The 23,858-nt window shown below is 45.6% G+C and overlaps 1 protein-coding gene across 4 annotated transcripts in view; it reads right to left on the minus strand.

Moving 5' to 3' along the window:
- Positions 1–23,858, minus strand: part of IQCA1 (IQ motif containing with AAA domain 1) — a 162,499-nt gene that overhangs the window by 64,328 nt on the left and 74,313 nt on the right. For all 4 annotated transcript variants that reach the window (XM_070269560.1, XM_070269558.1, XM_070269561.1 and 1 more), the window contains one exon: positions 14,830–14,961. In XM_070269560.1, the coding sequence (XP_070125661.1) occupies positions 14,830–14,961 (132 nt within the window). The remainder of the gene's footprint in view (positions 1–14,829; positions 14,962–23,858) is intronic.

Raw genomic sequence — 23,858 nt, forward strand, 5'->3', positions numbered from 1 at the left:
AGTCTGAGCAGCGAGCGCTGCGTCCACCAAGCAGGGCTTGGATGGTGCTGGAGACTTAGTTCCCCCTGCAGGTTCACGGAGGAGTCCCGTGGGACACCGGCTTCCCATCCTGGTGGCCTCCCCTGCGGTACCCCACGCCCTGAGTTTGGTCCTGTCGTCTGATGTTCTGGCTCCTTCCAGGCTCTGAAAGCTGACTCCCAGCCGCAGTCCTGCTGCCTTCCTGCACCACGTTCCCAGCATTAAGCTGCTTCCTGTCTGTCCTGCTCTGCCACCTGCCAGCTCTCGGCTGCTATGCACACCTGGGCTGCTCTCCCCCTTCTTACCTGTCCCTTCTCAGGGCCAGGAAGCCAGTCCTGAGCCCCAGCCTGGAGCTGGAGGTCATGCTTCCTTCCTGGAGCCCGAATCCTGCCAGCCTCCCTGCCCTGGGCCCCCACTGCAGAGAGAGCCCAACCACGGCATCCTTGGTCCCTGTCGCTGCCTCTGCGCAGCCAGATCAGAGCCTGCTGGGACACCTGCCACTGCAGGGGGCGGCTCTGCCTTGACCCCCAGAGAAGCCCCCTCTGCCCTACACCGCCAGGGCCCAGCTGCTCCCAATCCAGAGCAGCCAGGCCTTGCAAAGCCTCACCTGTTGTTTCTGTGCAATCATGTTACACCGTACTAAGAGTCAGGTGCCTGATGACCAGCATCATGGTTATTGTCCCCCCACCAAGGGCAAAATGAGTGATGCTTGTCTACATCATGTCCACGAGCAGCTTTCCAAAGCACTCGAAACGCTCTCTGTACAGCTCAGAGAAGGAGAGGCAAGAAGATGATGAGTGTCTCTCCCCAGCTGCTTCCGGAGCAGCCCTTGACTCTGGAGACAGGACGTCCCACATGCTGTGGGGGTCATGCAGCGCCCGTGCCCCCGATCCCTATGTATCTCTCCTTCTCCCCGACCCCAACGGCAGTCAGGAAGACCCAAGAACGAGAGCTCACAAGGGTGCTAAGAACCACAAGGAGGAAGTCCAGGGGCAGGTAGGAGAGCCCCCGCTTCACGGGGTAGGGGGATCATGGGAGACCTGTCTGGAAGCACAGCTTATAAACCACGTGGGGGCTGTTGCGGCCACGGAGAGGGGCCCCCGGCCTTGAGGAAGCCAGGGGAGAACTTGGGCCCAGACATGCCCGGGGCCTCAAAGCCAGTGGAACAACTAACCCACCTTCCAGGAGCCACAGGAAACCAAGTCCCTGTGAGGAGGCCCCACCCAGGGCACAACGCCCAGGGCTGGCACTGCCCAGTCTTGGGACCAGGAGAGCTGGCGATCTGAGAAAAATCTGCTGGAGAAGCAAGAAAAAGACCCGTATTGGGCAAAGCCTGTCTTTGGAGGAAAGAGAGAATTCATGGACAGAAGGGAAGTTTAATTATTTTAGAGATATTATTGACATCTCTCACTCTCTCTCTCTTCAGGTGTCACGAAGGACTCATGGATCTTTAATATCTGTCAATGTGTTGCTCACCATTAAGGTCATTTTTGCCTTAGATGCTCAGATGGCCCTATATGTGGCTTCTGGGAGCCCCTTACATGGTGAGGCTGTGCCTTCATGGGTAGAGGAGGAAGAGGAGGGGGAGGAAGAGGAAGAAGGGGAGGAAGGGGAGGAGAGGGAGGAGGAGAGAGAGCAGGAGCGGGAAGAGAGGAACCGGAGGAGGGGGAGGAGGGGAGGAGGAGGGGAGGAAGGAGGAGGGAGAGCAGGAGCGGGAAGAGAGGAACAGGAGGAGGGGGAGGAGGGGAGGAGGAGGAGGAGAGGGGGAGGAGGAGGGGGGGGAGGAGGAGAAGGAGGAGGGGAGGAGGAGGAGGGAATGCCAGAGGGGGAGGGGAGGAGGAGAGGGAGAAAGAAGAGGAGGGGAGGAGGAGGTGGGCTGGTGCTCCAGGGCAGGGGTGCATAACGAGGGGAAGTGCTTTCAGCAGAGGGAACAGCATGTGTGAAGTCTGAGCTGGGAAGGCTGTTTGTTTGGACAATTGAAAGTTCAGTACAGCCAGGGTGTACCACACAGGGGTGAGCAGACAGACACGAGGCTGGGGAGAGAGAGAGTGAGGGAGGGAGAGAGGGAGGGAGGGAAAGAGACAGAGAGAGGGAGACAGAGACAGAGAGAGGGAGAGAGAGGGAGGGAAACAGAGAGACAGACAGAGGATGGGCCTTGGGCCGCGTTCCTCACGGAGCTTGAACTTGGTTTGAGAGCAGGCAGCTACCGCAGGAGCCTGGCAGGAATGGACCTGCTTGTCGGGATGTCACTCTGGCTGGAGTGCGGGGGGAAAAAGGGGAAAAAGGCCGGAGGGGAGGTGGGGACGTCCACCGTCTCTCTGATCAGAATTCCCTTTTCCCATCTTCTGCGGGAAATTTCTCTTAAGCCCAAGGCAATGTGCCCTCCTCTGTGAAGCCGTCCTGGATTCTCCCAGGTAGAGAGGACTCTCCCCCCGTTATGAAGGGTTTGCTTCTGCTTCCTGGCGACTGTTTCTCTGTACACATCGCTCGCTATTTGTGAGTGCGTCATAGCTGCTCTCTCGGGCTGTGAGACCACGTGGAGAAGGATTCCATCTTGCTGATGTGTTGTACGCTATACGGAACCAGGACAGTGCCTTGTCCCGAAATAGGTGTTTAAGGCACATGAGTAAAAACAAGATTTAGAAGTCTATTTGTACAACTTTATTTCTATAATAAATACCAAGTTCTCAAGGGGAACAAAACACCGTAAGGCCAGTCTGCGAAACCTCTGACCCTGACAGTACACAACGACGCGATGCTAGACGCTCAGGTGACTCAACAGTGTGCAGCTTTCCACGTGGTAACGACACAGTTGGCAGTTACTGGAGACACCTTTTAACTGGAGGAGCAAGCACAGCGGAAAGTTTCTGCTTTATTTTTCAAAGCTATTTCTTCCTTTGGTGAACAGTCCTTGAAGTTGCCTTAAACACTCTTTGGTGTCACGTTCAACATTTTATATTTTGCTGATTTGGACAATTATGGGGAGAGGGAAATTCCACAAGGAGGTTTCAATCTCAACTCCACCATCTCAACTCCAAAGTCACTTTTCTTCCTGAATCTTTTACTGCGAAGGAGGTGGTACAGGTACCCTGGGCACCCTATCCTGGTGGCTGCCTGGGCCCACTGTCTTCCTGATGGAAACTTCTCAACCAGTGTCCACACCACTGCCAGCTCAGCCAAGTGGCCGGAGAGTGTTGTAAACAGAGGATGCTCTTGTCCAGGAGCAGCCCGACCCCGAGGAGCTGGACTGACCAGCCATGCTCAGTGGCCAGTCATACTGGCTCTCTCTGCACGGGGACAGGAAAACACAGGTGGACTGGCCAGTGGGAGGGAGGTGACAATGTGGATCCCAGCTGCCATATGGACTGTTTTAGAGAAGGAGATGGACACAGGAGCTGGTCCCAGTGGACCTGGGTCCTCAGGACTCCCAGCTCCAGCCCACGCTGGCCGCGCTTCTTGGCCATGAGCCCCCCCGACGTGGTGCTGCCCCATCTTATCTTCAGCTGACCTCAGTGAGCCCGTGTTGCCACCTTATAAGCCCAATGAGTCCCCATAAGGACCAGGAGCCTAGGGATGTTCCAGCCCTTCCACTCATTCAGAAATGTCATACGTATCACAGAGTGTCTGCTCTGTCCAGACACTAGCCAGGGATGTCTAGAAAGCTGGGGGCTGGCTCACCAGCAGCTCCTCTAAGCCCACCCTTGGCTTCTGCTGGCAGAGCCACGTTGTGTATTTTGCAAAAACGCTTATTTATTGCACAAAGGACATCATCACAACAATGCCATAACAAATTTAAAAATCAGCTGCATCACCATCACCTTTATCCAAGGAACCCTTCATTTTTCTCTCCCCTTATTTAGATGCATATGCGAGGTCTGTTACATGGTAGCATAATGATAATGGTTTAAAAGTTTTGCCGGCTGAAGAGGTATAACACAGTATTTATTCTTAATTTATAGTTCTTTATTTGGTGTGGCTAAATTTCATTTTTCTTGTTTTGTTTGCTTGTTTGCCAGCTTTATGACCTTATCTTGTTTACTCGCAAGCATTTCCCCAGCACCTACTGTGTGTGGGACTTTTTAGGAGCTGGGGCTACAGGATGCATCCTTCAGGCTCTGCCTTTGGGGCCTGCCTGCAGGATCCCCGGTTCTCCTACGCTAGGATTCCTGGATTCTCACTGACTATGCCCTGGAAACCCCCGTTACGCCACATCTCAGTTCTTCTTACTGATGTCTGCCGGTGTCGCCTCTTACAGGGGTGTCACCTCTTCCCGGGTCCTGGGCTTCCCCGTGACTGTCAGATCCATGTTTTCCTCCAGGGAAACTGGGGGTCGCCTTCCCAGATCCCCCTCCTCCCCATGCAGCTCAGCTCTCACACTCTGGCCTGCCCACCGAGGTGAAGGGGGCATGTCCAGCCATGGCCTGTGCTCTCACACTCACTTCTTCAGCTGTCTCCATCATTAGCAAACACTTTCATTTTACTTAACCCTGTGGAGAGCTTAAAAAACATTCCCAAGACCCCAGCCCTACCCCAGACCAATTAAGTGAGAATCTCTTCAAGTGGGACATCTATATTGGGGTTTCTTTTTTCTCAAAACCACCCTGGGCATTCTAATCGGCAGCCAGAGCGAGGACCACAGATTAACTGAGGCCTTCCTTCTGTCAGCCAAGGCCCAGTCCGTTCTCCTGGGGCCTCCGAGAAGCCAAACTCTCTTCATGCCCAAGGTCAGCTCAAGGTGAAACCCTCTTGGCTCCTTCATCCATTGCTCAGGAAGAGATTTCCAGATAGTTCAACCATTGGCTATCTCCTATGGACATCATGTAATCACCCAAGCTCTGGTTAAGGAATGGTGCTGGTTTACTGCTTACAGGTGGAGCCACAGCCAACGTCCTTCATGGCCTACACCGGATGTGAAGGTGGCCCTCAGGCATGCTGCCGTTTTGACATTTCTATCACATCACGCTTTGGAGAGCTGACAAGTCCTCCTGTCTTTTTCATGAATGTCCCATGTACTTAAATTTATCCTTAAAGTTGTACAAATGGTTTTGTACGTTGATTTCTAATAAATGTCAATTTCTTACTTTTTGTGCCCTAATTGACTTTTCGCTCTTGGAGGACAGTGGCTATTCACGTCTCCTTGATTTTATATCTCCGTTGCCGCCCTTGCCTGTTAACTGACCCAGTAACGAAGACATGAGAGACGGGTGCTCTCACCTCCCACCCTCATGCAGAGAGTCAAGTCCCTGTGCTATCTGTCTTTCTCAGCTTGGCGGCACCTCATGCCGTGATCTGTGGTCTGCAGCATCGTGGTTTCTCGTCTTTTTGCACATTGGGCCAGCTCCAGGGCTCCAGCCTCCTGGGCCTCCCTTCCTCTTTGACGGTTCAAACATCCCAATCAGCAGCAGTGAGACCTGGCTTCCTGGCCTCTTGGTCCCGCTATGAAGTTCAAGTTCAACCACATACATTCTTTTATTTATTTATTTATTTAAGGTATAGTTTTTGGTGAGGATGATTGGCCTTGAGCTAACATTTATTGCCAATCTTCCTCTTTTTTTTTTTCTCCTCAAAGCCCCAGTACATAGCTGTATAGACTAGTTGTAAGTCCTTCTAGTTCTTCTATGTGGGATGCTGCCACAGCATGGCTTGATGAGCGGTATGTAGGTGCGTGCTCAGGATCCGAACTGGCAAACTCCAGGCTGCCAAAGCAGAGTGCATGAACTCAACCACTCGGCCACAGGGCTGGCCCCCCACGGAGATTCTTTTAGAGCAGCCAGTTGCTTTCAGATCAACTCCCCACTTTCCCTTATGGCCCAATGCATCATAAATCGCTAAGGACGAAGCATTTGTTCAGTACCAATAAACTAGTAGAGGGCTCATGATTGGCTTTTTAAATTTATGAAGCCGGTGTACTGAAACTGACCATTTTTATTAAGTTTCCATCTACTGTGCGAAATTGTTCTTATATAACACAGATAAATGCTTCATGCAGAACGTTTCTACACTTCCTTAATCACAGTCAATGAGCTATACCGAGGAACACAGAGTCGAAAATGCAGAGGAACGGTTCCAAAAGATCTCTCACCGTCAAATATTTTATCCTAGGTACTTATCTTAGAGAAATAAGGAGAATATAGAGGGAGAAACAGTGTGTCTGCCCACTCCTCACCCCAAACGTTAACTATTAAGATAATTTCCTGCCTGGCTTAAACAGAGATTCAAATGAATGGAGGTTCTGTTGCAAAGTTTCTATTAGCAAACATATGCATCTGAAGTAGGCTGTCGAGGGATGGTTGGCACTTCACATTGGTGTGTATGTGGCGAAATTCAAATAGGGCAGCATCTGTTACACTTTCAAAATGAGAGAATGCATTTTGGCAAATGCCTGTCGATATACAAGTTCCAAAGTCAGATGGATCATTCAGTGGTTTTCATTTGACCTAACATGTTCCCTTAGGCTTTGTGTCCTGGGCGTGGGGTGGGCTCAACTGGTATTCGGAGGAAGCCGATTATTTCACACTGAACTGAGAGTGAAATTACAATCTGCTTCTAGATCCAGAAGTGAAAAAGCAGCCCAGAAGTCTCATCGCTAAAAACTGTATTTAAAAATAAAAATGCACCAAAATAACACGATAGCTCGTAAAACTTGGAAAAAAATGAAGCATCTCCTAACTATTTTCGAGCTTCCATTTCGAGTGTTGTTCTATTTCTCTGCTCACACATTCCATGGAGATGAGAGGATCAAAATCACTCAAGCCTTTTCAAGCTTCAGAATGCTATTCCTTCTGACACAAAAGACGGGCAACAGATCTGAGAGATCCTACGGTGAGAAGTCTAAAAGTGTACAGCTATGTCCTAAAGACATCTGCCCCAGTTTTCTCTGATGGTGTCCATGTTTAGTCTCTGTCAGAGCTTCCTGGCTATTATTATAGTGGACGGAGCACACCACGTGCTCAAATGGGCCATCCAAACCACCGGCTGGCCTCCTTCCCGAGCCCACCCACCACAATCCAGGCTCCACACCCACCCCTGCAACCCCACAGGCCCTGCTCTCCCAACTGGAGCCCTCTTTGCTGGGAAAGCCCTTCTTATCTCTGTCCACCCGCTGATCTCTTTGCCCTTTAAGAAGACTTAGCTTGAGCTGGATGCTTGGCCTTCTCCTAGGCTCCAGAGGGCTCTCGTCCATGCTCCTCCCCCTAGTCCCTGACCTTCACCTTGACTCCAGCATCCCATTACAGGATATGACAGTCAACGGTTACTGGAACTAATGTACCATAAGAAACAATTTGTATACATATATGCATAAAGAAATTTCTGGAAGGATACACACCCACATGTTAAGGATGGTTAACTTTGGGTCATGCATTCCAGGCGACTTCCATTTATTTTTCTCTTTTTGCTAGCCAATAACCTAATTTTTCCCCCTCTGCATTGAACGTGGTTGAGTGATAAATGTTATATCTTGCTTGATATGGTAATTGGATGAGAGTTTAGGCAAGGGGCCAGGCAATTGAAGTCTTAGACCAGCAAAGGAATCCAGGGATCCCTCTGTCCTTATTTCTTACTCTGCATGGAAGGAAGTCTCTATTGTGTCTGCAGAAATTCACACATTGGGAAATCAGGGTCTAGGGAACACAGTCACCCTGAATCAGTCTGGTTCTGGTCCTGGCTACAGCCAACAGGTGGATCAGGACAGTGGTAACTACCGAATCCTGAAATGGTTGCCATGTAGCTGGCTTCTCCACCAGCACGTCGGTCTTCTCATCCATCCACTCGCTGAGAGCTTGGCCTGTTCCCAGCTGCGCAGTGTCACGCCGGTTCTAAACGTGCTTCCTATTATACTGAGAAAATGAGGCCATTTGGATAAAATGGCTTTCCTCCTCCCCATACTTTTCTCACTTCTTAAAACCCCTCTGCTCCTCTACTGCTCTTTGCTGCAGAGAAACCTCGTCTCCCTCTCTTCGGCATGATCTCCTTCCTGCCTGCCTCCCCAGGACCTCCCTCGAGCCCTGACCTCCCTCTGGCTCTCCCATGCCAGTGGCACTCTTCCCTTTGACACTGCACATTTACAGCTCTTCCTCATCTTAAAGTTCTCTCCTGACTTTATGAATCATTTTGTGACTTCTTGAAAGAGTATCTATGCTAGCTGCCCTCACTTCTCAGCCCAAGCCCCTCACTTGCTTTCAGTCTGCCTTCTGGACCTCCTGATGCTCACCACACTTTACTTGAAACAGCTGTCAGAGTCCCAGAGATGTGCTTGTCGCCATACCTTTTTCTCAAACTCTCTCTTTGTTGCAGCATTTGACACTAGTGGCCCCCTCTCTTGAAAGAATCTCCTGACTTTGCCTCCATCATATTCTTGGTTCTCTCTTCTCATGGTGGATGGACTAGGGACAGAAGGAGAACCTTCCTTTCATTCTTCCAGAAATTCACCCAGTTGGAACTTCTTGTGCTGAATTTCTCCCTGCCTCCCAGGATGTTCCCATCCCCCTCACTGGTTTCATCTCTTCTCCTGCCCTAATATGTGGATGTAATCCAGATTCTCCAACTTGCACCCACACTGGTTTTCCTACAACTCATCCACTCTCCCGCCTTCAATAGGGTTTCCTGCACAGGGCTCTGCATCGACACCACTAGTCTTGATCTTCCAACTAACTGTTTGAACTTCTCCCTAATGTCCTGCCGTCATTGAAATGGCATAGTTCTGAAGCCAGCTCCTGTCCTCCTGTCCCTCTTTCTTCCCATTGCTCCACTCAAGACACTTGGAATCCCCCTGAACTCTGGTCTCCTTCTCCTCCTCAAACACCCAGTCCACCAGGCCAGTCATCCTTCTTGACAGCGTTTCCATCTGTTCTATCTTTTTATATCCACGACTCTCACCCTAGGGTCTTCATCTGAGCATTTCCCCATTCCTTCAGGGATAATGACTGCACAGCTCTTGAGTTCCAGGTGCTGCTACAGGTGCTGATCAGAATCACAATTTAATCGGGTCATCTGGATGCTGTGGGGGAATGGATTTGCAGAATGGTGGGAGAGGAGGCGCTGGGCATTGGCCAGGAGGCTGTTCCCCTGAGACAGGGAGACATGGGCAGAGCAGACTCCTAGGGTCTCCTGACTGACGTGCCATATCCTCCGGGAAGCTCTCCATCCATCACCTCCAACACTTACAGATGCTCACTCTCTGAGTCTGCAGGGCTTCCCTTGGCTTTCTTCTAGACAACTGAACACGTCCTTTCTGGATGCAGTGGCTTTCGAGCTTTTTAGGGAGAAGGATCCTTTGAAAACACAAAGAAAACTCACACACCTTCTTCCCAGAGGAACGCACTTTCATATCAAAGTTCACGCACAATTTCAAGGAGTCTATCTAGAGAGCCCCTGTTCCTTGGGATGAGAGCCCCTGTCTCCTCTAGCCCAGAGCCTCTCACTTCTGCACATCCTTCTCTCTCACCACACTTCAACGGACACAGAATATGCCCAATATGTACATTTCCATAATGACACCCTTATTCTCACAACAGCCTCTGGGAATACACAACACCCACTTTTCCATCTTTGTGAAGCAGCACAAAATTTGGTTTGAGACAGCCTGAAGTCATATAACACTGTGGTCGGCTCAATGGCTCAACATGGAGCCGCTCCTTGGGCCAAGGTGTTGGAGAGGAGGCTGCAGTCAGAGAAGGCCTGAGAGGCACTACAGACAGACAATAACTTTGAAAGCTACTCGTGCTATACGTGGGTCCAAGGATCTTCCCAGAGGAATTTAGCACCGACTCAAGTCACTCTACGGCTGGAGTAAATTTAGAGAAGACTCTTCAGCATTCGCATGATCATGGGTTATGGAGAGGTCTAAACCATTTAAAATAGTTCCAAATGGTTTCACATATGGCTTGAAAAATAACAAAGAAGAAAGAGTTGTAAGGATGGATTGCATAGTGCTCCTTTTCTGCATTTTTGTTTCTTAAGCCAACGTGAGGTCCCCACAGCTGACTGAGAGGCAAATGAAATTAGGTTGATATTGAAAGCACATTTGCAGAAATTGCAGAAAAATGTCCTTCTGGCGCTAGCATTCTCCTCTATTAAAGTATTTTTAACAGGGGAGCTCCCTATCTGCAATCCTCAATACTTTTAGAGATGGATTTAGAGCCAAAGATGCAAAAGACAGATTAATATTTTTTACCGTTGAAATTTGAGCCCTTTATATCTTCTAGACGCAAGTCCTTTATCAGATAGACAGTTTGCGAATATTCTCTTCCAGGCTATAGCTTGTCTGTTCGTCCTCTTCACAGAGAAAAAGGTTTCATTTTCATGAAGCCCAATTTAGCAATCTTTCCTTTCATGAATTTTGCTTTGGGTGTCAGGTCTAAGACCTCTTTGCCTAGCCCTAAATTCTGAAGATTTTTTCCCTGTGTTTTCTCGAAAGCTTTTATAGTTTTACGTTTAAGTCTCTGATCCATTTTGAGTTTGTTTTTGTATAAGGTGTGAAAGTTTAGACAGAAGTTCATTTTCTTGCCCATGGATGAAATGTTAATTTTTGGAAGCTCATCTTTGAAGGTGTTTATGGGGCTTTGATATTTTCCCTTCCACTAGCCCCAAAGTGCAGATGAAAATTCCTAGATTGATCTGTTTTCTTTAGTCCTGCAGCATCTCCGTATAGAGGCTCTCCAGATTGATGCAGATAAGGAATCGAAAACTTTCATAGTTTAAAAGTTAAACTGTTTGCAAAGTTTCTTGATGAAATGATGGAATGAATATAAGATTACTAGTCACAGTTGTTCTATTTTAAAAGGCTCTTTCGTACAATGACAGAGGACCACTATGACAGCCCTCTCTTTTCTCATGTCACTAGTCCCACCATAAACTGGAAATCCAAGCAGAGATGCTGAAACTACAAGTTCACGCCCTAAAAATTCCTTCTAGTCATTTCTAGGTTTGAACATCTCAAGACCCCACAGGGACATTCATTAATCTTCAGAATCTCAATTAATGGAGTACCTAAGGGGAGCTCTCTCTGGCTGCTTTGGGATCAGGGAGAGAAGTGTTGGGGGCAGGTCTCTCTGTAACACGTTTATGCAGGTGGAGGTGGCCCCAGGAAGGGGCTGAGGTGGAAGGGGAAGCAGTCATAAAAGGGTGGGTGGGTCTTTGTGAGGCGGGGTGGGAGGGCAGGCAGGTTACTGGACCATTGACAATGAGTCCAGCTCTTTCTACCACCAGCTGGACATGCCCTTCCCCTCTTTCACCTTCTTAGGAAAAATCAACGAGGTAAACAGAACTTGTCTGCTTCTCTCTCAACCTTGTGAGGGATATTTGACTTTAAATACATCCTCCCACGAGGTTGGACGCAAACTTCAGAGGGGCTCAGACCCCCAACCCACACTTGTCCTTAGGTGGGACCTTGCTTTTCAGGGACTCTGCTTCTGGTCTTACCTTCGCTCCCTCCTGACCTAACTAGCCTCTCTGCCTTGGTCACTTCCTCATGCACACTCCATCCCACGACACAGCCGTCCAACACAGATCTTAGGCCACAGCTCGCTGAACTCAGATCTGCTCAAGTCACTCCCCCGAGAGACGACTCTCCCTTTTCTCTCTGGAGAGGGCTCTGCCCAGCCCCCACAGCGTCCACTCACTGCCTGCTCCATCCTTTGCAGGCCCTACACAATGCACACACTGCCCGATGGCCTCGTGTCATCCGGGTGCTGAAGTTGCCCTCGGGTTCTTTGGCTGGGAGATTGCCTGGAATCGGGCCTGGAATCCCTGGTCCCCGCCCAGCCTTCTCATCCACTGACTCTCCAGGCCGCTCTCAACAGCCCCATCCAGATAGTTGTGTGATATTTTGAAAAGAACCTCTTTTCTATTTATATAGGCTAGTGGAAATATTCAGATAATCATATCCTTTTTTTTTTTTTTTAATATGAGGTCTTTTCCAAGTTTTCTGACTCTATATATGGGGCCAGCAGTTGACAGATGACCAAGTGTTATAAAAATACCCAGAGAACAAGCACACAGCTCTGCCACCGTGAGACAGGGTCAGAGGTATGTCAGAATCTACGCAAGTCACACAAAACTACTTCCCTCTCTCCCCTGTCTGACCCTTGAACCAGAATGAATAATAGGTGTCTTTTTTCTACAGGTCAAAATACCAATTGTCACACAAGGATTTAAATAGCTGGTCCCGGGATTCCTTTTAGATGCTTTAGGACTGATTCTGGAATAAAGCTTCTAAAAGTCAGTGGAAAAGATACCTGATCTTGAAGAAGCAGACCAACGTAATTTAAACATATCAATTCTTATTAGAGATCACCATTTCTTCTTTTAACAAACACATTGTCACTTTGGAGACCTGTACTTTTCATGAATAAATTCATTTCTAAGTAATTCGGGAGGATTTTCCCCTTCATTTGCAACTACTTCATAAATGCTGATGTACTCAAACTTCGCTTTTTGTCCAAAACTGTTCATCACTGAATGACTCTTTAATAGCTAGTTAATAAAATGCCTTCACTCAACAAAGACCAGACTGTGTAGCTAATAATTTCAGATTTTTACGGCACAAGCTTCACTAACAGTGAGTTTTTAATTTGCAAGTGTCAAACTCCCTCATGCATATTTACGGGAAAAGATGCTTAGAATAAAATTGAAATGCTTCCAACTGCCCTTATTCTCAGGCACTGCTTCAAAATTAGCTTGCCAAGTGAGAGAAGCATTTTAAAAATTAACTCTATCGAGTGAGCTGTCTTTTTTTTTTTTCTGAAACAAGTTAGAACTTCTGGGGTGCAGGCAGATCAGTAGGGCAATAGGTGGTCTCATGGGCTGGGTTCCCCAGAAATGCTCAGATTTAGTGTATTGGGAACACCACCCATAAGGGAGGGAGGGAGAGGCGCAGCACCAGGCAGAGGGAGAAGCTGAATTGTGATGCAATTGCAAGAGAGCGATCGGCTGATCCCACAGGGATTCCAGGAGCTAGGAGAACCCTAACACGACTATCTTCGGATGAGCTGCCCCAGGAGGGCAGGGGGCAACCTCATACGGACCAGCTCCCTTAGACCTGGAGCAACTCCTGGGGAGCAACTTCAGTGTGAGCGACCAGCATGCCACTCTGGGTCACTGGGGATTGAGCGCCTTGGTCCTGAAGGTGGCTTCCGAGGGGCCCATCTCAGCATCTACTACAGTGGAGCGGGTTGTGCCAAATTGAGCAGCAAGGGGTGTCTCTTCTTTTCTTCATGCAGTGAACAACAGTGGACACAATGGAAGAGCAGGACAAAGACAAACGGGGTAGGGGAAACATTTCTGCTTATCACACTGCAGAAGATGAGCATTGCAGAAGGGACCATCACCTGCAGCTGGTCGGCCGCAATCCGGCCAAGGAATTTTAAACAGAAAGTTGGCTTTTATCCCCATCGCTCACTCCTTGCCTTTATGTGGACTTTGGGTATTGCCATTTTAGATTTATCCTCACCCTTTGTCCCTTGCTAACAACTTCCAACTCTGTGGTCCATTGCTCGTCCTCCAGGATTACACAGCCTGTCCCGTTGCTCGCTCAGCGTGACACGGTGCCTGGTTCCCAAACTCAGTCTACCAGACACCACCGAGTTGTTTTTCCCACAGAGAAATTCACACGTCTGAGTGGTGGATGGAACCCATCTCTTGGGACATGAGGAGCATGGCAACAGCCATCTGAGCCGGAGCGGAGTCTCTCTGGCCCTGGACAGAGTCACGGAGGGACCATACCTTTAATGATAATTCTCCTGAGTTGATTCAGACCAGGGTTTTGGTCCTCTGTGAAGCAGTCTGTGCAAAAACGCTACTCTAAACATATTCATGTGTTAGGATGGAACGAGCTTGCAGCCCGAGCACCAGTGTCCTTAGAAAGAGTTGATACTGGGAGAACAACCTCTCTGGGAGCGCACCTCTTCACATGTTGGACGTGAACATCCCTCCAATCACCGCCCAGAAAACAGCACCTGCCACGCCCACCTTGCTGCCACACCCACCTCGCCACCCAGCCCACTTCACCTGCCATGCCCACCCCACCCCACACCCACTCCCATACCACACCCACCTTGCACCACACCCACCTCACACCACGCCCACCCATACCACCCCACCTCACCAATACGCTCATCCCACACACAGCTCACCCCCACACTATGCCCACCTCACCACCACACCCACCCCCCCAACATGCCCACCCCTACCATTATGCCCACCTTACCTGCCACGCCCATCTCACCTGCTACACCCATCTCACCTGCTACGCCCACCCCACTGCCATGCCCACCTCACCGCCACCTCCAGCCCCACTGCACCAGGGGAGGCCTGGCCCAAAGTGACACTGTTTGAGCTATTCTTTCCTTTGGACAGCAAGAAAGAAGAACCTCCATTAGCATATACCCAAGGTGTCCATGGGAAGTGCTAAATTTGAATGAACTCACTTTGGTTACAGTAGATACAATTATTTTGGCTTTGCAGCGGCCACAGGGTTTGCCAAGCGTTTTCCCTTCTCTCTCCCCTTGAGGAAAGATGAGCGGGATCATTTACTTTGAGGAATGAAACTTCAAAGCTATCATACATGGGAACAAACGTGGGAAGTATCTGGGTTGTTGAACCCACCCCTTGCCCTAACAGGTATTTCTAAGTCATGAAAGGGATGGCAGCCCACTGCTGATCAAAGGGAAAAAAATGGAAAAAGAAGTGATAGCAAGCACGGTCTCCTAGGAAATGAATGACTGTAATCGAAACAGATTGGTGATTATCCCACTGATTCAAGGCAAAAAAGCAAAAAAATAAACCAAATTTCAAAAATTCCAGATTCCTTACCTTATTTTTTTCCTTTGTTTCTTTCTTTTCCTTATCTTTTTTGGCGTTCTTGGGTTTCTTTTCCTTTTTCGTCTTTTTCTTCTTTTTGGTTTTTTCATCTTCTTCTTGGCTTGCAATAATATCATCAATAACCTGATAAAAAACAAAATAATCATAGCATTTGAATAGAGCCCTATTAAGAGGAAGACTAGTTTTCCTGTGTGTAAGGAAGGATTTGTGCTGCTCAGTCTCCCTTCTGGGCCCTGCTCTGGGCCCCGGAGGCTGACCCATCCTAGGAACATCACGGGGGCTCCCTGCCTGCCATTGGCCTTTGCTTGGATTCCTCAGTGGGAGGCAGGAGTCGGATCTTGGACCGCAGATGGAGAGAGATCCTGGGCATTTCTGAACCCAGTTCCTGCAAATTCAGAGCTGCTCTGGCTCTCAGGCGTTCCAGGAACACCAGGGGAGGTCAAGGCTTCCTCAACATCTCAGCGGCAGCCGGAAGCACCAGGCCTGCCCACACCTCTTCCCCAAATCTGAGCCGAGGACACCTGCTGTTTCCTGCCTGGACTCCAGTCACGACAGCTGCCCTTGTAATAACTTTGCGTTTGCATAAAAGATTGTCCATCTCTTCTCAGCGTTGGTTTCTTCCAGCTGTGATTTAATTTATATTTCCTATAGTGAAAAAAAATCCATCTATGCTCCTGAAAGTTAAAATATTTATTAAAAAGTACCTGGTTCACATAAAATGAGTATCACTGAAGAATTAGGAAAGGTGTGTAAAAAACCATCTAATTCAGTTCAATACAACAGAGGTTTACTGGGATCTCACTCGCTGTGATAGAGAGCTACGAATTCTAGGAGATCCGAAGGGACACTGATAGGACACGTGTCCTGTTTGACCCTCCGGCTCTGCTTGTCACTGGCCACGCGACTGAGACAAGTGGCATGACTCTCTGAGACCCGGTTTGCTCAGCTCTGAAATGAAGTCAACGCTTCCACCTGCAGCACTGGTGACATGCCAAGCACGGTTCTAAGAGCTTCAGAAAGACTGATGCATTTGCTGCTAAGCACAGCCCCCCGGGTGGGAGCTGTCCTCGACCCATTTGATGGATGAGGAAACTGCAGCACGAGGAGTTCAGGAGCCTGGTGAAGGACTCGCAGCTAGTAAGCGGCTGAGCTGGGACTCAAGCAGCTGTGAACCAGGATAATTTCAGAACGTAGAACAAAAGAGGCCAGATGTGGAAGAAGATATGTAAATTCAACCTATGGTAGGAAATGCGTATAGTTAAATAAAAAAACAATACTCTACAATTTCAGGATGCATACATATGGAGTCAAAGTGTAAAGAACTGTCATTGAATCACAGACACCAAATTCAGTGCAGTGGTTACCTCTGGAGAGCAAGGTATGCAATTTTATTTTATATATATATATATATATATATATATATATTTTTTTTTTTTTTTTTTTTTTTTTGGTGAGGAAGACTGGCCCTGAGCTAACATCTGTTGCCAATCTTCCTCTTTTTGCTTGAAGAATACTGTCCCTGAGCTAACACCTGTGCCAATCTTTCTCTATTTTGTATGTGGGATGCTGCCACAGTGTGGCCTGATGAGCAGTGTGTAGGTCCAAAACCAAGAATCTGAACCTGCAAACCCCGGGCTGCTGAAGTGGAGTGTGTGAACTTAACCACTAGGCCACTGGGCCGGCCCCTCTAATGTTATATTTTTGATGTTTATACCTATGTTCTTGGGAGCTTAGTTCACACCTTTAAAAGTGTAAAAAATAGCTTTATCATGGACAAAGCCATATAACCTGGCACCATCTGGACTTGAAACAAAATGCTATAGCTATGTGTCTAATGTCACACCATCCAGAGGGCCACCCATCCTCTAGGCTCCAGTGAAGACTTTGGCGGCGTGAGGCTGAAAGAGGGTGTGTTGGGGAGGATGAGAGGTGACGCATGCCTTGTGCACATTATTTGGCAATAAAAAGGCTGTCTTGCAACAGGATTAACAGTCCTTTGTTGCCAAAATAGCAGTGTTTTCCTTACGGAGCAGGATCACCTCGACTCATAGAACCAAATCACGGCTGCCCAGGAGTTTTATGTTCTGGAGCTCTTATGGAACATGGATATTGTTTGGTGCTTGGAAGTCTGGAAACGTTCAGAAATGTGAAGTCTTTTGTTTTTTTTTAAAAAATAAATGTGAGCAGCTAAGAAAAGAATGAAATCCTTATTTGTGGAACAACCAATGCAGTGTATCTTTTAAAGCCATATCACTTATGTTATTTCCTCTCTATCCTTGGTTTATTAATTCAATATTTTGAATAAATAATACACTGACATGGTCCACTACTCAAATATGACAAAAGAGCATGTAGTAAAATGTTTCCTCCCAGTGCTGTGAGCCAGCCAAAAAGATCCACTTGCTAACGCCAACCCAAACAGCCTGGATATGCTGCCAGAAACATTTGATATGGATCTATGCAAACATATGCGTGCACGCACACAAGCATATACATAAAGCACACTGACATTGTTGTGTTATTTTTGCAATCACATTGGTGAAAAATAGTTATGTGATTGTAGTCGTCTATTTTTTAACCAATGATGAATTTATTTTGCTCTTCAACTACGGCAAAATCTTTCCAGGTGCGTGCATATGTCCACGTGTATACACACAAATACATCTTATAATCCTAAATTTGTCAATTGGTACAGATTTTAGCATATTGTGCACAATGTTCTTGTTCCGAATTTTTCTCCTAATAATATACCTCGGCCATCTTTCCTTCGCGGTTCATAAAGAGCATCCTTGTTCGTATTTTTATAGGCATACCATAACTTATTGGACCATTCTCCTATCCATGGAGATTCAGGCTACGTCCAATCTTCTGCCGTTACCAACAATGCCGCTGTGAATAGGTGCACGCAAATATCATTTTGCAAGTGTGTGAGCATATCTGCAGGATAGTGTTGCAAAAGTAGAAATGCTGGACCAAGGGTTTGTACATTTGCAACCTTGTCAAACTGCCTCCACTGGGTTGTGCCGATGACACTTCTGCCAGCAATGGAGGTGAGCGCTTGTTTCCCCATGTGCTCTGACACGTGGGTTGTTTGTCAGCTGAACGGGGGAAAAATGGTATGTCACTGTAGTTGTTTTGTTTTGTTATAGATGCCAATACTGAATTTCTTTTGCTTATGCTCTTCCACTACAGCAAAACCTCCCAAAGTTAGAAGTGCATTTTAACACCTACTAAGTCAGCCATGGTGTTTTGGGTAAACTATGGAGTCTGAAGGCCAAATCTGGGCTGCCACCTGTTTTCTTGTTTTTTTTTTTTTTTTTTAATATATATAATTTTTTTCTTTTATTTGAGGAAGATTAGCCCTGAGCTATATCTGCCGCCAATCCTCTGCTTTTTGCCAAGGAAGATTGGCCCTGAGCTAACATCTGTGCCCATCTTCCTCTACTTTTTATGTGGGATGTCACCACAGCATGGCTTGATAAATGGTGCATAGGTCTGCACCTGGGATCTGAACTGGCAACCCTGGGCCACCGAAGCAGTGTGTGCAAACTTAACCACTGCACCACTGGGCCGGCCCCCAATATATATAATTTTATTGAGGCATATTCTACATTTCATACGTTCACCCATTCCAAGTGTACAATTCAATCATTTCATAGTAAATTTACCAAGTTATGCAATTACTACCATAAATCAGTTTTAGAACATTTCCATCCCCCATAAGATCCCCTCATGTCTATCAATTGTTAATTCCTTTGCCCTCTCCTCCCCTCCTTCCCAGGAAAACACTAATCTACTTTCTGCCTTAGTAGATTTACTTTTCCTGGACATTTCACATAAACGCAATGATATAATAGGCAGTCTCTTGTGTCTGGCTTCTTTTGCTCAACATAATGTTTTTGAGGTTCACCTGTGTTGTAACGTGGATCAACGGTTCCTTTCTTTATTGCTGAATAATATTCCATTGCATGGATATACCACATTTCGCCTACCCACTCACCTGTTGGTGGATATTTAGACTATTTCAAATTTTTGGCTACTATGGGTAATGCTCCTATGAATAGTCATGCACAAATTTTGGGGGTGGACATATGTTTTCAATTCTCTTGGATAGAGTCCTCTAAGAGTGGAACTGCTGGGTCATCTGGGAAATTTATGTTGAATTTTTAAGAAACTGACAAACTGTTTTTCCAAAGTGGCTGCACCATTTTACTTTCTCATCAGCAGTGGGTGAGGGTTCCCTTTTCTCCACATCCTCAACATTTGCTATCATCTGTCGTTTGGATTATAGCCATCCTAGTGGGTCTAAAATGTTATCTCATAGTTTTAATTTTCATCTCCCTACTGACTAATGAAGAGCATCTTTCATGTGCTTATTAGCTATTCATCTAGCTTCCTTTGTGAAATGTCTATTCAAGTCTTATGCCTATTTTTTGATTGGATTGTCTTATTGAGATGTAAGAGTTTTTTGTATATTCTGGATACAAATCCTTTATCAGGTACATGTCAAATATCATCTCCCAGTCTGTTCTTGTCTTTGCATTTTCTTAATGGTGTCTTTTGAAGTGCAAAAGTTTTGCATTTTGATGAGGTTCAATTTATCAATTCTGTCTGTCAGTGTAGTTTTAATTTGCATTTCTCTTATATGTGTGAGGTTGATCATCTTTTCATATGTTGAACATCTTTTATTATGTTTCAAATCCATTTAGATTTTCTTTTCTGAGAACTGTCTGTTCCTATCCTTTGGCTTTTTAAAATATTGGGTTATTGATCTTTTTTTATAGAGCTGCAGGAGCTCTTTGTATATTAGAAAAATGATCTCCTGTCTGTGACACTCATTACAAATAATTCTCCCAGTGTGTCCTCTGTCATTTGACTTTACATGGAGTCGGTTTTGCCACGCAGGTTAAAAAATGTTTTTGTGTGTTATTTAATTTATCATTTTTTTCTCCTATGACTCCTGGGCTGTGTGACAGAGGTAGTAAGATCGTTTCCACTCTGGGGTTATGACATATCTCTTCCTTGGCTTCTTCTTGTTCTTTTGTGTTTTTGTTTTGTTTGACATTTAAATCTTTGATACATTTGGAATCATTCTGGGGGAAAGTATAAAGAGATAGAGATTTAATTTTCTTCTTTTTCAGATGACAGCCTGATTAATCTAATACCATTTATTAGATGATCTTTTGTTTTCTTACATAAGAAAGTTGAGATGGCACCTTTGTTAAATACTAAATTTCCATATGTATTTGGGTATATTTCTTGATTTTCTGTTCTTTTTCCATTGATGTGTCTTTCTGGTCACTTGCCTGTACCAATGGGCTCTTAAAAACATGTTCTAATACCTGGCAGGTCTGGTTCTTCCTCATTAACTTTCGTTTTCAGAATTTTACTGATTATTCCTGGTTATTCACTTTCTACCTGAAGTTTAGAATCAGGTGTGTTGCCCTCCATGTGCCCGGTCCCCCCTAAGCCCCACCCCCGACGCTCCCCACATAATGTTATTGGTATTTTTATTTGGATCATATTACATTTATAGATGACGTTTGGGAGAGTCGAAGTGTTTATGATCGAGTATTCCTATCTAAGAACATGGTATACTTTTCCATGTCTCCATCTGCATCCCTCAGAATGTTTTAAACTTTTCTTTACAGAGCAAACACATTTATTAAGCTTACTCCTGGATATTTGATCTTTGTGTTGTTGCTCTTATAAGTGGACTCTTTTATTATAGTTTCTATGTAGCTGCTGTTTGTACATACAAAAGCTACTGCTTTCTGCATACTAATTTTGTTATTCCCCATCTTACTTCCCCTATTGTTTAAAGCAGTTTTCAGTTTATTCTTCTTTACTTTTCTAAGTATAGAACATATCTGCAAAAAGTGATCGTTTTGCCTCTTCCATTCCAATTTCTGTATCTCTATGTTCTTTCCCTTGTCTAACAGTGTTCAGTAGACCCTATGGGAAAATGGTGATAATGGCCATCCTTGTATTTTTTTTTTTTTAAAGACTGGCACCTGAGCTAACAACTGTTGCCAATCTTCGTTTTTTTTTTTCCTGCTTTATGTTCCCAAACCGCCCCCCATACATAGTTGTATATCTTAGCTGCAGGTCCTTCTAGCTGTGGGATGCGGGACGCAGTCTCAACGTAGCCTGATGAACGGTGCCATGTCTGCGCCCAGGATCCAAACCCTGGGCTGCCGCAGCGGAGTGTGCGAACTTAACCACTTGGCCACGGAGCCGGCCCCATCCTTGTATTTTTCATGACATTAGTGGAAATGTTTCTAGTGAATTTCATTAAGCATGATATTAGCTTTCAAACTAGGAAATATTTTGTCATGCTAAAGAAGTATCCATATATTCCATTTTTTTTGTTTTATTTTTTAGTATAAAAAATGGATGTTGGGGTCGGCCCAGTGGCATGGTGATTAAGTTAGTGCACTCTGCTTTGGCAGCCTGAGGTTCACAGGTTTAGATCCGGGGCATGGACCTATACACTGCTCATCAAGCCACGCTGTGGTGGCATCTGACATACAAAATAGAGGAAGATTGGCACAGATGTTAGCTCAGTGACAATCTTCCTCAAGGAAAAATAGGAAGATTGGCAACAGATGTTAGCTCAGGGCCAATCTTCCCCACAAAAAAAACGAAAAATGGATGTTGAATTTGTAAAATGCCCTTTAAGCATCCATGGTGATGAGCTCATGGTTTTCCCTTTTGGGTCTCTTTATATGATGCAGTGTATTCAGAGCCATCCTCCACTCGAACTATCCTTGCATTCTGGAATAAACACCACTTGATTGCGATGTTTTGCCCATTGAGTGTGCCGTTGTTTTTAGCGTCCAATATTTCAGTCTGCATTTTTGCATTAATGCTCAGGAGGAAGACTGATCCGTGGTTCCATTTGTACTCAATCTTTTTTTGGGGTTTGGTAACAATGTGATCATGCCCACATCATAAAAAGTATTTGTATTGCTTTTTTTTTTTTTTTTTACAAATATAGATTTGACTATTTACATACATGTTATAATGATTATGCTTGGTCCAGCTCTTCATCTGTTTCCCCCTCTTCCTCCTCTTACGATTAGTAACAACTGCTCAGACTTCTGAAAGATTTCAAAGTGCCAAGCTCTGTTCCAAGTGCATTGCATGTATCACTTCATCGGATTATTACATCAGCTTGGGGAGGTAGGTATTACCAGCATCCCCATTTGCAGAGGAGAAAACTGACCCATGGAGAGGAAGCAGGTCACCTAAGTCTGCAGACCTAGTGTGTGCTGGAACTGCCATTCTCCACCACGGCGCTCTCCTGCCTCTTGCAGCATCTGCCTTTTAAGGTCATGCTGCTTTGTGGCCCCCTTGGTTTTATTTCAATGTATTAACCAGACATCCTCAGTTTTCTCTGTTTTTAGTTTGACTACACATTAACTCTACTTTTCAATGTTCCTCATGGACAATTTAGACATTCCACCCACATTTTTAATCCTAGAATTATTACCTTTCTCAACTAACATGAAATGTGCTTGGCTGCTTGCCATGGGCTTTCAAGACACAACTTGTGCCTGATGGTTTAGCTGGAGGGGCACGACCTAAACATGTGAAAAAGGGAAATAACACCAAGTCAAAAGAACTGTCACTCAAGGCAGGGCTGGATGAAGTGCCAAACAATAGGGTGCAGAGCAGGAGGTGATGGAGTGCAAAGGAGAAGAACAGGAGTCCTCCGGTGGAAGGAGGCTTTGATAGGGACGTGGGGTACAGCACTTCCTGGTGACCCTCAGGCCTCACACAGGGGAGCAGAGGGCTACAAGGAGGCTGACTCTGGGGTCAGTAGTGCTGACGCTGAGAACCCCTGATCTACAGCATGGTTTTTACCACTATGTAGTACTTCATGTCGCTTAACTAATTTCCTACTAATGAACATTATTCCGTTTTCTTCTTTCGCAAAGCTATGAACAGCACAGACAGGAAGAGCTGTTTCAATCATCTGTGGCAGGGGGCTGGAAATCACATCGCATGGGCCAAATCTGGCCTGTGGTCCATGTTTGTAAATAAAGTTTTATTGGAACACAGCCATGGCCTTTTATTTACATATCCTCTGTGTCTGCTTTCACACGGTAACGGCAGAGCTAAGTAGTTGTGGCAGAGCGTATGTTTCACAGCCTCAAATATTTAGTATTTGGCCCTTTACGAAAAAAGTTTGTTATCCCTGATCTATGGCAACTTGTCTTATTTCTTTAGTATAAATTCCTTAAATTGAATTTATGGGTCCAAGGGTATGCACATTAAACATTTTGATATTTACTTGGTCCATGTCTCTCAAAAAATGTCATGCTAATTTATGTCTCCAGCAGCAATGTATGAGAGTGACATTTTTCCACATGTTTACCAACTCTAATTCTTAGCATGATTTAAAATTTTTACCAATTCTATAGGTGAAAAGAGATATTACAACATTATTTTATATTTAAATTTCTTCGCTAGTGAGTTTATAAATTTTTAAAAATAGTATTTTTTGCCTTCTTTTCTACTGGGTGTTCAGATTTTTCTTATTTTTTTTAAGAACTCTTTATATATGAAAGATACATACTATCACATATGTTGCAAATATTTTCATCAGTTTATCATATGACTTTAATTTCATTTATGATATTTTTTGCCTTTTGAGTTTTATGTAGTCAAACATATCAGCCTATTTTCTTTATGGTTTCTGCCTATGGTGATCTGCTTATAAAATTACTCCACATTATTATTAAATATTCAAACAATTTCTTCTGGTAATTTGTGGTTTAATATTTTACGTGTTGATACTTAATGCATCTGAAATTTATTTTGTATAATAAGTGAGATAAGAATCTACTTAACTTTGTCAAATGATGATCCAGTTGTCCCAATATTATTTACTGATTATTTCATCCTTCCTCAATTATTTGAAATGTCATCATTATATTACTGAATTCCAATTTGTACCTGAATCAGTTTCTGAGCACACTATTCTGAAGACAGACTACCTGAGTTTGAATCTC

The sequence above is a fragment of the Equus caballus genome, chromosome 6 (genome assembly GCF_041296265.1).
Source record: "Equus caballus isolate H_3958 breed thoroughbred chromosome 6, TB-T2T, whole genome shotgun sequence".
NCBI classification, from domain to species: Eukaryota; Metazoa; Chordata; class Mammalia; order Perissodactyla; family Equidae; genus Equus; species Equus caballus.